General features: G+C 32.2%; 2 protein-coding genes and 1 non-coding gene across 5 annotated transcripts; 2 read left to right on the forward strand and 1 right to left on the reverse strand.

Annotated features, from left to right (window-relative positions):
* Nucleotides 1–2,486: 2,486 nt before the first annotated feature.
* On the reverse strand, nt 2,487–2,559 carry TRNAK-CUU (transfer RNA lysine (anticodon CUU)). Its single transcript has one exon. It is a non-coding gene; the product is annotated as a tRNA-Lys (tRNA).
* A 53-nt stretch (nt 2,560–2,612) lies between these two features.
* LOC107413474 (uncharacterized) lies at nt 2,613–7,483 on the forward strand. 2 transcript variants are annotated; one of them, XM_016021432.4, is made up of 10 exons: nt 2,622–2,846; nt 2,965–3,013; nt 3,309–3,415; nt 4,373–4,418; nt 5,279–5,413; nt 5,540–5,629; nt 5,740–5,871; nt 5,962–6,045; nt 6,204–6,268; nt 7,067–7,483. In XM_016021432.4, the coding sequence occupies exons 1-10, from the start codon at nt 2,728–2,730 to the stop codon at nt 7,251–7,253; spliced, it is 1,014 nt and encodes a 337-aa protein (XP_015876918.2). In that variant the 5' UTR covers nt 2,622–2,727; the 3' UTR covers nt 7,254–7,483. The 2 variants fall into 2 exon arrangements, with proteins under 2 accessions (XP_048326890.1, XP_015876918.2); XM_048470933.2 differs by lacking the exons at nt 3,309–3,415; nt 4,373–4,418 and having other exon boundaries at nt 2,613–2,846.
* A 1,087-nt stretch (nt 7,484–8,570) lies between these two features.
* LOC107413468 (epsin-3) lies at nt 8,571–10,527 on the forward strand. 2 transcript variants are annotated; one of them, XM_025071726.3, is made up of 4 exons: nt 8,798–9,162; nt 9,279–9,401; nt 9,649–9,810; nt 9,900–10,527. In XM_025071726.3, exons 1-4 carry the CDS (start codon nt 9,056–9,058, stop codon nt 10,348–10,350), a joined length of 843 nt encoding a protein of 280 aa, XP_024927494.3. In that variant the 5' UTR covers nt 8,798–9,055; the 3' UTR covers nt 10,351–10,527. The 2 variants fall into 2 exon arrangements, with proteins under 2 accessions (XP_060675903.1, XP_024927494.3); XM_060819920.1 differs by lacking the exon at nt 9,649–9,810 and having other exon boundaries at nt 8,571–9,162.
* The last annotated feature ends 129 nt before the right edge of the window (nt 10,528–10,656 follow it).

Below are 10,656 nucleotides of genomic sequence, written 5' to 3' on the forward strand. Positions count from 1 at the left end.
TCAAAACAAATGGATAATTTACAATTAGTTTGTTTTTTTAATATCTTTTTCTTCCCTTTTTTTTTTTTTTTTTTTTTTTTTTTGCGCTGAGTTTTTTTTCTTATTATCGTGAATGCATGAATTTATCCAAAACATCCACTTTCCCTTCATCTGACACTGTTTTTTGGTAAATTGTGCCAAGATTTTAAACCCGTGAACCTAGTGTTTAAGTTACACCTGAAGCTCTCTTATTAATTTAGAACTCGCGCCTCAAATATTATATTAGAATATTTACATACTTTAAGATAAAATATTTTCTTGAAATCTTAAATCTTCCTCCTTTGGAAATAAACATTTATGAACTCGAAAAGCTTTATTGTATTATATGATATATATCATAATATAATATCATCTTATTAGGGATAAACAAAGGGATGACCATACACATGATGCATGGATGAATATGATGATAAAGATGATAAAAAGGGACTTTTTTTTTTTTTTTTTGGACGATTTTTTAAAATTTTTTTTGAAAAGAATTGTTTGGTAATGGAATGATGGTAAAGCAGAAATGGGGTAGGGTGAAGGGCCAACCTCTTCCACCTTCAAAAAGCATTGTGGTCTAAAAAAGTGAGGAAAAGAAAAGAATACCATATATATATATATATATATGTATGTATATATATTTATTTATTTATTTTTGTGTCCTATATATTTTTTTCCTGTGGCTTTAATCATCCCTTGAGAATGGCCATGCTAGCTAACTTTTTCACATGAATCTTGGACATCTCTGTCCTGATATTACTGCAACTTTTGGGTAAACGAGCTTAAAGAATGTGTGCAATTTATAGGTATATGCGTGGGTTAATAAGTATGCAACTGTGCATTTGGTTGGACCAATATGTATATATATCTATTTATTTCTTTTCAGTATATGGTGTGTCGCACTGACAATGCATCATAGGGTGTCACATGCTGTATACTGAAAAGAAAACTTATAAAATAGAAATAAGTGTTTTATCAAAAGTAATGGTACTATATGTAGGCTTTAATGTGATTTTTAAACTTTGTTCTAAAAAAAAATATTTTTTTTAAACATGTTTTAAAACTTTATACATAGTTTTTTCATGTACAAGAAGAATTTGAGATGAGTTCTACAAAAAAGTTAAAGTTTTCAACTATTATAAGATAAATATAAAAACTCTGGGGCAACATTTTTGTCAAATAATTATGATATATGTTGACATTTCTATGGGACCAGGTGTGTTAGTTATTGGGATTGAGTTTGTTAAATTGTGTTGACAAAGTTAAATCGTACATTTATTTATGATCAATATCTTAATATTAATTACACAACAAACTTTATGTTATATTATTTAAAGGACCATATTTATTAATGTGTTTTTATTTTTATTTCTTTATTTTTAGAACACATTTTTTAATGAACCTAGATAACACTGAAAATACATGCATCAAAACCTCTATATATAAGATTTCAAAGGGACAGAAACAATACAAGCTTGTAAGATGTTTACCATAACAAAAATAAAAAACAAGCTGGTAAAACCTCCAGAAAGAAAAGCTGTCGAAATGTATCAGTCAAAAGATCCTTTAAACGTAAGCGATCAATTGGGGTATAAAAAGTAAATTTCACATTAAAATACCAAAAAATAACGCCCACCGTGGGCCTCGAACACATGCCGTGAAGTCCAAAACTTTAAGGCTCCACCAACTGAGCTAAACAGGACTGTCGTCACATTTTATGGTATACCTAGCAATTCGTGTTGGTGGATCGTGTTCGTGTCAATCCGTTTAATAATCGTGTCAAAAATGTCTAACCCGAACACGACCCATTTATTAATTGTATCAGGTACCTAAAACACTAACCCGACCTGTTTATAAACAGGTCAACACGACACGATCCGTTTAACACGATTATTTTAACGGGTCGTGTTGACCTATTAACCTGTTAACCTGAAATTGACCTATTAACCCGAAAACTAACCTATTAACCCGTTAACCCGAAAATTAACCTATTAACCCGAAATTTTTTTTTTATTTTTATGTTTTTGTTTTATTAAAGATGTATTTTTTGTTTTTAAAAAATTAGTAATAGAAAATTATTTTTATAAAATTTTTAATTTATAATATTTTTTAGTTATTAAATATTATATTAGTGATAAAATATTAATTTAAAATTAAATTTAAATGGGTTGTAATAGGTGTATAATCGTGTCGGGTTGAAACTGATACGTTTAATAAATAGATCGTAACGGGTCAATTTCGAGTTAAACAGGTTAACCCGAAAATGACACGATTAATAATCGTGTTAAACGGATTGACCCGATTATGACCCGAACCCATTTATAATAAATCCAAACCCATTTATTCCGTGTCGTTTTCGAGACGTATCGCCGTATCATGATCCAAATTGCCAAGTCTATCTTACGGTCCAAAAAGTAAACGCAAAAACTGCTTTTAATTAAACATTAGAATAATGAAAATAGCGCCCACCGTGGGGCTCGAACCCACGACCACAAGGTTAAGAGCCTTGCGCTCTACCGACTGAGCTAGACGGGCTTTCTGGTCAGTCATCTCCTTAAAACTTATTTCTACAAAATCAACATAGAGTGATGACCACTTCGTACGTTTGAGGTTTATGTACGTGCGTAGGATGGGCAGCGATTCTCACAGTATTAGCCCAGCAAGCGACGCAGAAGGCCGAAAGCTGAGTTTTGTGAAGAAAAAATGGGGAGTGTAATTGTTTTGACGATGGTGGAGGTTATTTTGTCCCTCCTAATAATCGTAGCCTTGGGTTTGGTTTCTGCTATTTTCTTCGAAGCTTATAGAAGGAGACTCAACAACGCGTATAAACCCCAACTTTTATTTCCAACCATCCATTAAAGATCCATTTTTTATTTTTATTTTTTCTCATTGGGACTTCTTTTAAATTTTTTTTTTTTTTTATTTTGAATTTTTTTGTAGGCATGTCGAAGCCCCCGCGATCTTCGAGGATCCCAATTCGTTGAAACAGGTGGGTTTATTTTGTTTTATTTTTTAAGGTTCCATTTAGAGTAAAAGATTACTTTTTTGATTTCACCATTTAGTGTTTTGTGGGTTTTTCATAACAAAATGATGAATGAATGGATTATTTTTAAGATTTTATTTTATTATATTTTATTTTAGTTTAGTTTGTTTGCTATTGTTATACAAGTCAACCATGTAATCCTAAATGGCTACATGGATTTATTAGTTAGAATTGGCAATTTGTGGATTGTAGGTTTTGTTTTATAGTGACCTAATTCTGATAGTAATTGTTTCTATTCAAGGTTCCTTGCCCTTCAATTTTTGATCCATCAGAAAAGTACATATCTTTGATAATTCCTGCATTCAATGAAGAGCACAGGCTTCCTGGTGCTCTTGAGGAAACCATGAAGTAAGTTGAAGCTTTGCCACTTTTAATATTTTCTTCAAAATATTGTCTGAGTTTGAAAGCAATTACATTTGTACTATCATTAGGCGTTTTAGATAATATGATCCTTTTAACTTTCCTAAAGTGGCAGTTGGGTTAAGGAGGCACTAACTTCTTAGCACTTTATTTACATTCTGATGCAAATATACCGCCAGAAAATTTGACAAGCGAATTGACTTAGATGGAGATAAGTAGTATTGGAAAATAGAGTAAGAAGATCCTCAATTTATCTTTTTTTGTACTTATACGTGAGAATAGTAAACTTGGAAAATTAATCAGTAAGAGATTGACTTTGGGTGTGAGCAGTGTTGTTGTTGGTTATGTTGGAGCCTTTCATTGTGTGAATTTAATGGCATTGCTTCTAATTTAATTTGTCTAACTTTGGTAGTTAAATGCTAGAAAGTAATGAAGAAAGCTGGTAAAGTACCATCAGTGGGTGGTGAATATGATATTGAAAGCTGTGTGGACAATTGTAGATGATACATTTTGCAAATCAAACATTATTAACTGATATAGCTCAATGTAGCTGAACTTGTTGGAATGTGAAGGACTTTCAAAAATCAACATCCTTTCTTTTTGCTGCAATCATTTTCTTTGTCATATTTATTATGTATATTTCAAGTGTTGAAGGATGGTTAGAAACTTGGTTACCCTTGATAAGGAATGGTTACTGGTTTATGGCTTGAATTTGAACCAGTTACAACTTGGCACCTTGAACAGTATTAAGTTGTGTTATGGCTAAATTGTTATTTTCAAATTTAACTTCTTTAGGATAATATGATTTGTTATTTTGTAGTCTGCAATAAAACTTGAATAGCTTTTCTGGTCATGAGAATTATTCATTTGGAGACTTAAATTATTATGGTTTTTATGAGAATCACAATATTGAGCCATAATAATGATAAATTCTTTGCTCTGTAGTTATTTGCAACAGCGTGGAGCAAAGGATAAGTCATTTTCTTATGAGGTATTTTTCTGTTTTTGTTATTTTACATTTTCCACAACATCTGCAATGGTTTCTGTTCTGATTTTTGAGGTCAATGAAGAGCAAGGTTTTTCCCTTATTGAGCACAATTTATCTACCCTCCAAAGATGAATGGATTCCTTATTTCAATCTCAATAATCTTGACTTAGAATGGGTTTGTCCACTTCATTATATGATTTAGTCATCCTGCTTGTTCCATGTGTGAACTCTAAGGCTTCAAGCCTTTATCAGTTTATCTTAGTAATCCTTCCTTAGGCAGAACCATTCCTGAATAGCTGAATGCAGGTGCTCTCTTTTTTTTCCCAAAAGTGAGGAAGCTAAGAGACAACAGGGATTTCTTCAATTAATGTTAATAATCAAAAAACATCTAAGAGAAGTGTTTTGTCAGCTTTTTCCGTTGCTTTGTCTTGTTTGTGTCCGTAGATATTAGGTGTTGCATATTGTTCAGGGGTAGTTTCCTTCATATTTAGGAAAAAAATCTAGTTTTAGTACTTTAGTCTTCTTTCTTTGAGGGATTTATTTTCTTCATAAGAATATATTAATGTATATATATATATTTTTTTAATGGATATGTTCGATGTTTGTCTCTTTGAGACCAATCCATACAAATGGACTAAGTCAGTTACTTTGCTTACAAAGATTTTGGAACCTGTCCTTGTCAAAGAGATTATGGTTGTTAGGTTGAAAATGTGAAAGACTTTGATAGTGAAATTCATTTGTCTAGGTGTTAGAAGAAATTGACTGTCACATAGATTCATATTAATTATTCATCATGCGCAAATTCAAGTCTCACTTTTGTGCTGCCTTTATGCATTATTTAAAGATGATTTGTTGTTGTACAGGTGGTGATTGTTGATGATGGAAGTTCTGATGGAACAAAAAGAGTAGCCTTTGAATTTGTAAGAAAATACACCGTTGACAATGTGAGGGTTATCCTTCTTGGTAGAAATCATGGGAAGGGAGAAGCTATCAGAAAAGTGAGTCTGATCTGAGCCATTTGCTCGTGGGCATCTTTTTTTGCTACTAAAATTTTTCCATGTTCTCTCCCAATGCTTTGGCAACTGATTGGAGCTCTTTACCTTCGTGAAAGCATTGTAAAACAGGGAATGCTTCATTCACGTGGTGAGCTACTTCTAATGCTGGATGCTGATGGAGCAACCAATGTTAATGACCTAGAAAAACTAGAAAATGAGGTTTGTATCAGCTGTGACAAAAGGCAAAACTGTCCTATATTGTTTTTCTGTAAAATTTTTAGTTGGGCTATGGACATGTTTACCAAGACTAACTTATATTTGCCCTCAAGGTCCAAACAGTTGCAAGAAAGGAATTTAAATTAGGAGATTCAGCATCCAGAGACTCAAATTTTAGAGTGTCGGATATCCCAATTTCTGCTTTTGGTTCCCGTGCTCATCTTGAGGATAAAGCCCTGGCTACAGTTCAGTATCGCCTTTGATTTGTGCTGTGAATTTGAATTTTTGTTTCCATCTTTATTTCTCTGGATTGAACCATCTCACTTTTGTTTCAGAGGAAGTGGTACCGCAATTTTTTGATGAAGGGTTTCCATCTTGTGGTTCTTTTGGCAGCTGGTCCGGGAATCCGGGATACACAGGTAAATTCTTAACTTCATATTATCTTTTATCAACTCATCTTCCTGTTCGGGAACATACAAACTAATACTATTTGGGGTACTGATTAAAGAGGTTATTAAATCTTTTGACTGGTTCACTTTCTTTGTAATTCTCATGTACTCTTCGTCATGTGTCACAGTGTGGTTTTAAGATGTTTACAAGGTCTGCTGCAAGGAAGCTTTTCACTAACATCCGTCTGAAAAGGTAACTGATAGAAGACAGCATAAATAACCTAATTACTCTATGTGATTCGAATTCAAATTTTAGCTTTGAAAGGAAGCTCTTCCATCTTTTATTTTTTTCAATCGCTTTTTAGCTTTTTCCCTTTAGGGTTTTGGAAGTTGAAGGTTATTGCCCAAATTGTTTAAATGAATGTTTCTGTTCAATTTGCACATTTCCCCTAGGTATTGTTATCCTGGGCACCATACCTAGGCAACAATATAGAAATTTTTTTCACAAAGATCATATAGGAAATTTTATTTACAAGTGTGGAAAAAATTGGATTAGAACATGTATATGTAATAAAAATTGTCATGTAATCTATGTCAACCGCCTCTCCAATTTCATAATGAGATTACAGGTAAAATGATAAAAGATAGTCTGGTAAAAGCACAAGCTTGGTTTCTGCCATGGATGTGTGTCTTTTCATGGAGTTTCTTGATGTATAAATGGAAAAACAAAACTTTCATTTGACAGACATATAAGTAGATGCCTATCTACGAAGATCTTTTCTCTAAAAGGGCATTCTAGCTGATTCCCAGGAACCACATTGTGGGTTTACGTTTAGTTTTAGTACATAGCAGATGATGAATTTTTGTGTTCTCCAAGTGACATGCTGTTTAATGCTGATCCCGAAGTTTAATTAAGTGCGATGAAAAGTTAACACCTGTTAATTTATGATATACTGTTAAAAAATTATTAGTCGCTTCTCTGGTTTCCTTTGCTTCCTTCAACTTCTAGATCAGAGTATTGGGACTGAGAAATAATTTGGAATTTCTGCAGGTGGTGCTTTGATGTTGAGTTGGTTTTCCTATGCAAATGGTTTGGCATCCCAATGCTTGAGATATCTGTGAACTGGTCTGAAATTCCTGGATCCAAGGTGAACCCTTTGAGCATACCCAACATGCTTTGGGAGCTTGTGTTGATGTCTGTTGGATATAGGACACGTATGTGGAGAATCAGTACCTGAACGATCATAACGGAGTTTAATTTAGGAGAAAAAGCATGTTGGTCTTGGTGGTTTTTTTAATTCTACTTCAGTGCTAGTGAAAAAAAAGAAGCTAAATACCTTAATTAGGCAACATCATCGGCATACATTTGTTACCTTCAAAAAGCATGTGCAAGAGGGAAAAATGACTTTTAGTTTTGTTGAACCATGAGCTTAAGATCTAACCATGTGATTTTAATTTCTGTGGACTACTGCTTTTTTCCTTTTCTTTTTCTTTACCTGTACTTTGACCTATATATTGCTGACTAACCATGGAGTAACATAATTTAAAAATGGAGGATATGATAAAAGTAAAAAATAGAATATAAAAATTATCGTTTCCTTGACTTGGATTGTCGTACGTATTGTGCTCGAAGTTTTTATAATGATGTGGTCACTGGTGTAGAAAAATGCACTCCATTCTCGCAACGATTACTTGCCTAATTGATTTTAGTTCCAGCATCTTGTTCAAAAGTCGCATGAAGTTGATTTGTGAGGCATTGCTAGAAGGTTGCATGAGTTGGTGAAGTTGATTTTTAATTTTTTTTTTTCAATTAAAGCCTTAAGAAATTTGAAAATAAAATAATAAGAATAAATAAAATAAAAAAGAGGCATTGTATATCACTATTCTCTAGATGTATCAAGAATCAAGAGTATCAAGACCTTGATTATATTATGAAAATTGTTAAAATAATTAGCAAAGCATCAAATATTCATAAACTAAGTACGTCCTGAAAAATAATAATAATAATAATTACAATAAAAAAATTGATTAATTAGCTACTAATTAATAAAATAAGTGATTATACGCAATAACAACATAAATATCATTTTAAAAGAATCGTGGATGGAATATAACTTAGTTTTGCATAAGCAACCCTTTTTTTTTATAAATTATAACAATAGGAAAAAAAAATATGTATATATATATATATATATATATATTGAAGCAATCAAATATATATTTAGCCTACCAATTTTTACGCAAAAAAAAAAAGTTGAATAAAAAAAAAAAAGGCTAAATGCTTAAGCACAATTTAATTAGTTTTAACCTAAAAGCTAGATCGTGAAAGAGATTGTATAACCATAATAATAATAATAATAAAAGAATACAAAAAAAAATGCATGATAGATAATTATTTGTTTTTCAACGTTGAATACGAGTTTGGGCAAAGAGAGAAACATAAAAAAGCAAAAGAAAAAAGAAAATGCAAATTAAAAAGGAATCGGTATATTTACATTCCATATGTAGAAGTGAAAAATGGGATAGTTTCAAAAAAAAAAAAAAAAAGTTTCGAGTCAAATGACACTTTCAAGCTTTTACGAGAGCAAAATAATAAAACTAGAAAAAGAAAAAGAAAAAAAAAATATCTATAAGTCAACAGATTAGCGTGGCGACAATTAATTGGGCCTGGCCATAACCGTAAACAGGTACCTTGTTTAGTCCACCACCGTGTTGATATCACCATTGGCAGCATGTCTTCGAAAATGAGTTGTCCTAATTCTCTACTTTTCAATGTAAAATAAATGGGAGTTTAATCAATCTTTTCTGATTACATATGCAAAATACCACTTTTTTTTAACCTTTTTGGAGTAGTTAGTTTTATATATTTGATATGGTTGTGGAGTAGTTAGCCTCTGCTTACGTACGTTCATATATCAGATATCGTACATCTACATCACAAAGAAAATATACAAATCTCTTTCATTTTTGAAAAATATATATATATATATATATATATATTACAATAATCTTTCAAAACAAAACATACAAGAATATTATTATGGCAACTCCATTTCTGAATGAATTGAAGAAGCAAGCTTCGTTCTTCTTCAAAGACAAGATTAAAACTGTTCGTTTGGTGCTCACTGATGCAACTCCTACACAACTGTATGTACCACTCTATTATTCTTGATCTTTTTGTTGGGTTTTTTCCTAAATTTTTTTTTTTTTTTTTTTTTTTTTAAATTTTGTTTTCTTTGTTGGGGGCCGGGAATTATATACAGAATGACAGACGAAGCTACAAATGGGAATTCATGGCCACCAGACACACGTACCTTTCGAGTGATTTCGAGGGCTGCTTTCGATATTGATGATTACTGGAGGATTGTGGAGATTCTACACAAGAGGTTTAATTGCTGCCACTGCTTAATTAATTTTCTTTTATCTTGTAAATACCCATTGGCATGGTTTCTGAAATGCTACTTCTAGTTTTCCCAGAAGAGTTTTGAGAAAAGCTTAAAACCAAAGCAACTGAAAGTCGTAAAGCTTTTTTTTTAAAAAAGAAATTTCAAGTTATAAAGATTTGCAAAATCAAAATTTATCCCAAACAAAACCTAAAATGATCATTGAACCTTTTTCCATTGGGAAAAACAGGTTGATGAACTTTGATAGGGAGAACTGGCGAGGGTCTTACAAGGCTCTAATATTATTGGAACACCTTCTCACCCATGGACCTCTAAGTGTTGCTTTGGAGTTTCAGGATGATAAAGATACTATCAAAAACATGGGAAGCTTTCAGCATATTGATGAGAAGGGGTTTGTATTTGTATTTTCCATATGGTCATTTAATTTTGCATCAGCAACCCAAATTTAAAATTTTTTGCACTTTTTCCATATGCAAACAGGTTCAACTGGGGCTTTTGTGTGAAAAAGTTGTCAGAGAGAGTATTGAAGCTTCTTGAAGATGAGTTGTTTCGTAAACAAGAGAGGGCCAAAGCTCATAATCTAACTCGAGGAATTCAAGGCTTTGGGAGCTTCAATCAGCGTTCCTCTTCCAATTCAAAAGAAAGCTTGGAATTCTTCGCTAGTAAGACTTACGGGAGATGTAATTCTCATTACAATGAACATGGTGATCAAAATCAGAAAACCAAGTTCTTGGCCTCGAACGGATTTTTCTTTGTTGATGAAGATGGGATTGGCAAGAAAAGGCATATCGATTTGGAATCCAGAAAACCAGAAAAGTATTCAGATTCTAACTGGTTGAGTGAAGAAGATGAATACAGCACAGAGGATCATCCATTTTGTACTAAGAACAAGCATCCGCTCACAGATTCCCTGCTTTCTTCCGTAGAATGAAAGCATGAAATTAAGAACAACTTATAGGTTTGCTCTAGGATTGCTGTTCTAAGAATTCCACTTTGTGTACGTAGAAATTAGAACTGTTTGAGACGACTTAGTTGTAGACATATAATTTCGTGTATAGTGAAAAATATTTAAATGATTTGTTGCTAAAATTTAAAAAAGAAAAACCTTCTTTCACGTGTGCAACCACTGATTTTTCATTTGGGAAAAAGGAAAATTATGGTTAAAATATATGAAACATGGTTTTAAAAAAAAAATATACATATATATTATTGTTATGAAAATTATGTCTTGCAACGT

The sequence above is a fragment of the Ziziphus jujuba genome, chromosome 8 (assembly GCF_031755915.1).
Source record: "Ziziphus jujuba cultivar Dongzao chromosome 8, ASM3175591v1".
NCBI classification, from domain to species: domain Eukaryota; kingdom Viridiplantae; phylum Streptophyta; class Magnoliopsida; order Rosales; family Rhamnaceae; genus Ziziphus; species Ziziphus jujuba.

Coding starts and splice junctions, on each gene's coding strand:
- LOC107413474 (XM_016021432.4), top strand. CDS start 2,728: ATGGGGAGTGTAATTGTTTTGACGATGGTGGAGGTTATTTTGTCCCTC. Junction 4,419..5,278: donor ATAAGTCATTTTCTTATGAG/GTATTTTTCTGT, acceptor GTTGTTGTACAG/GTGGTGATTGTTGATGATGG. Junction 5,872..5,961: donor AGGATAAAGCCCTGGCTACA/GTTCAGTATCGC, acceptor CTTTTGTTTCAG/AGGAAGTGGTACCGCAATTT.
- LOC107413468 (XM_025071726.3), top strand. CDS start 9,056: ATGGCAACTCCATTTCTGAATGAATTGAAGAAGCAAGCTTCGTTCTTC. Junction 9,163..9,278: donor GATGCAACTCCTACACAACT/GTATGTACCACT, acceptor AATTATATACAG/AATGACAGACGAAGCTACAA. Junction 9,811..9,899: donor CAGCATATTGATGAGAAGGG/GTTTGTATTTGT, acceptor ATATGCAAACAG/GTTCAACTGGGGCTTTTGTG.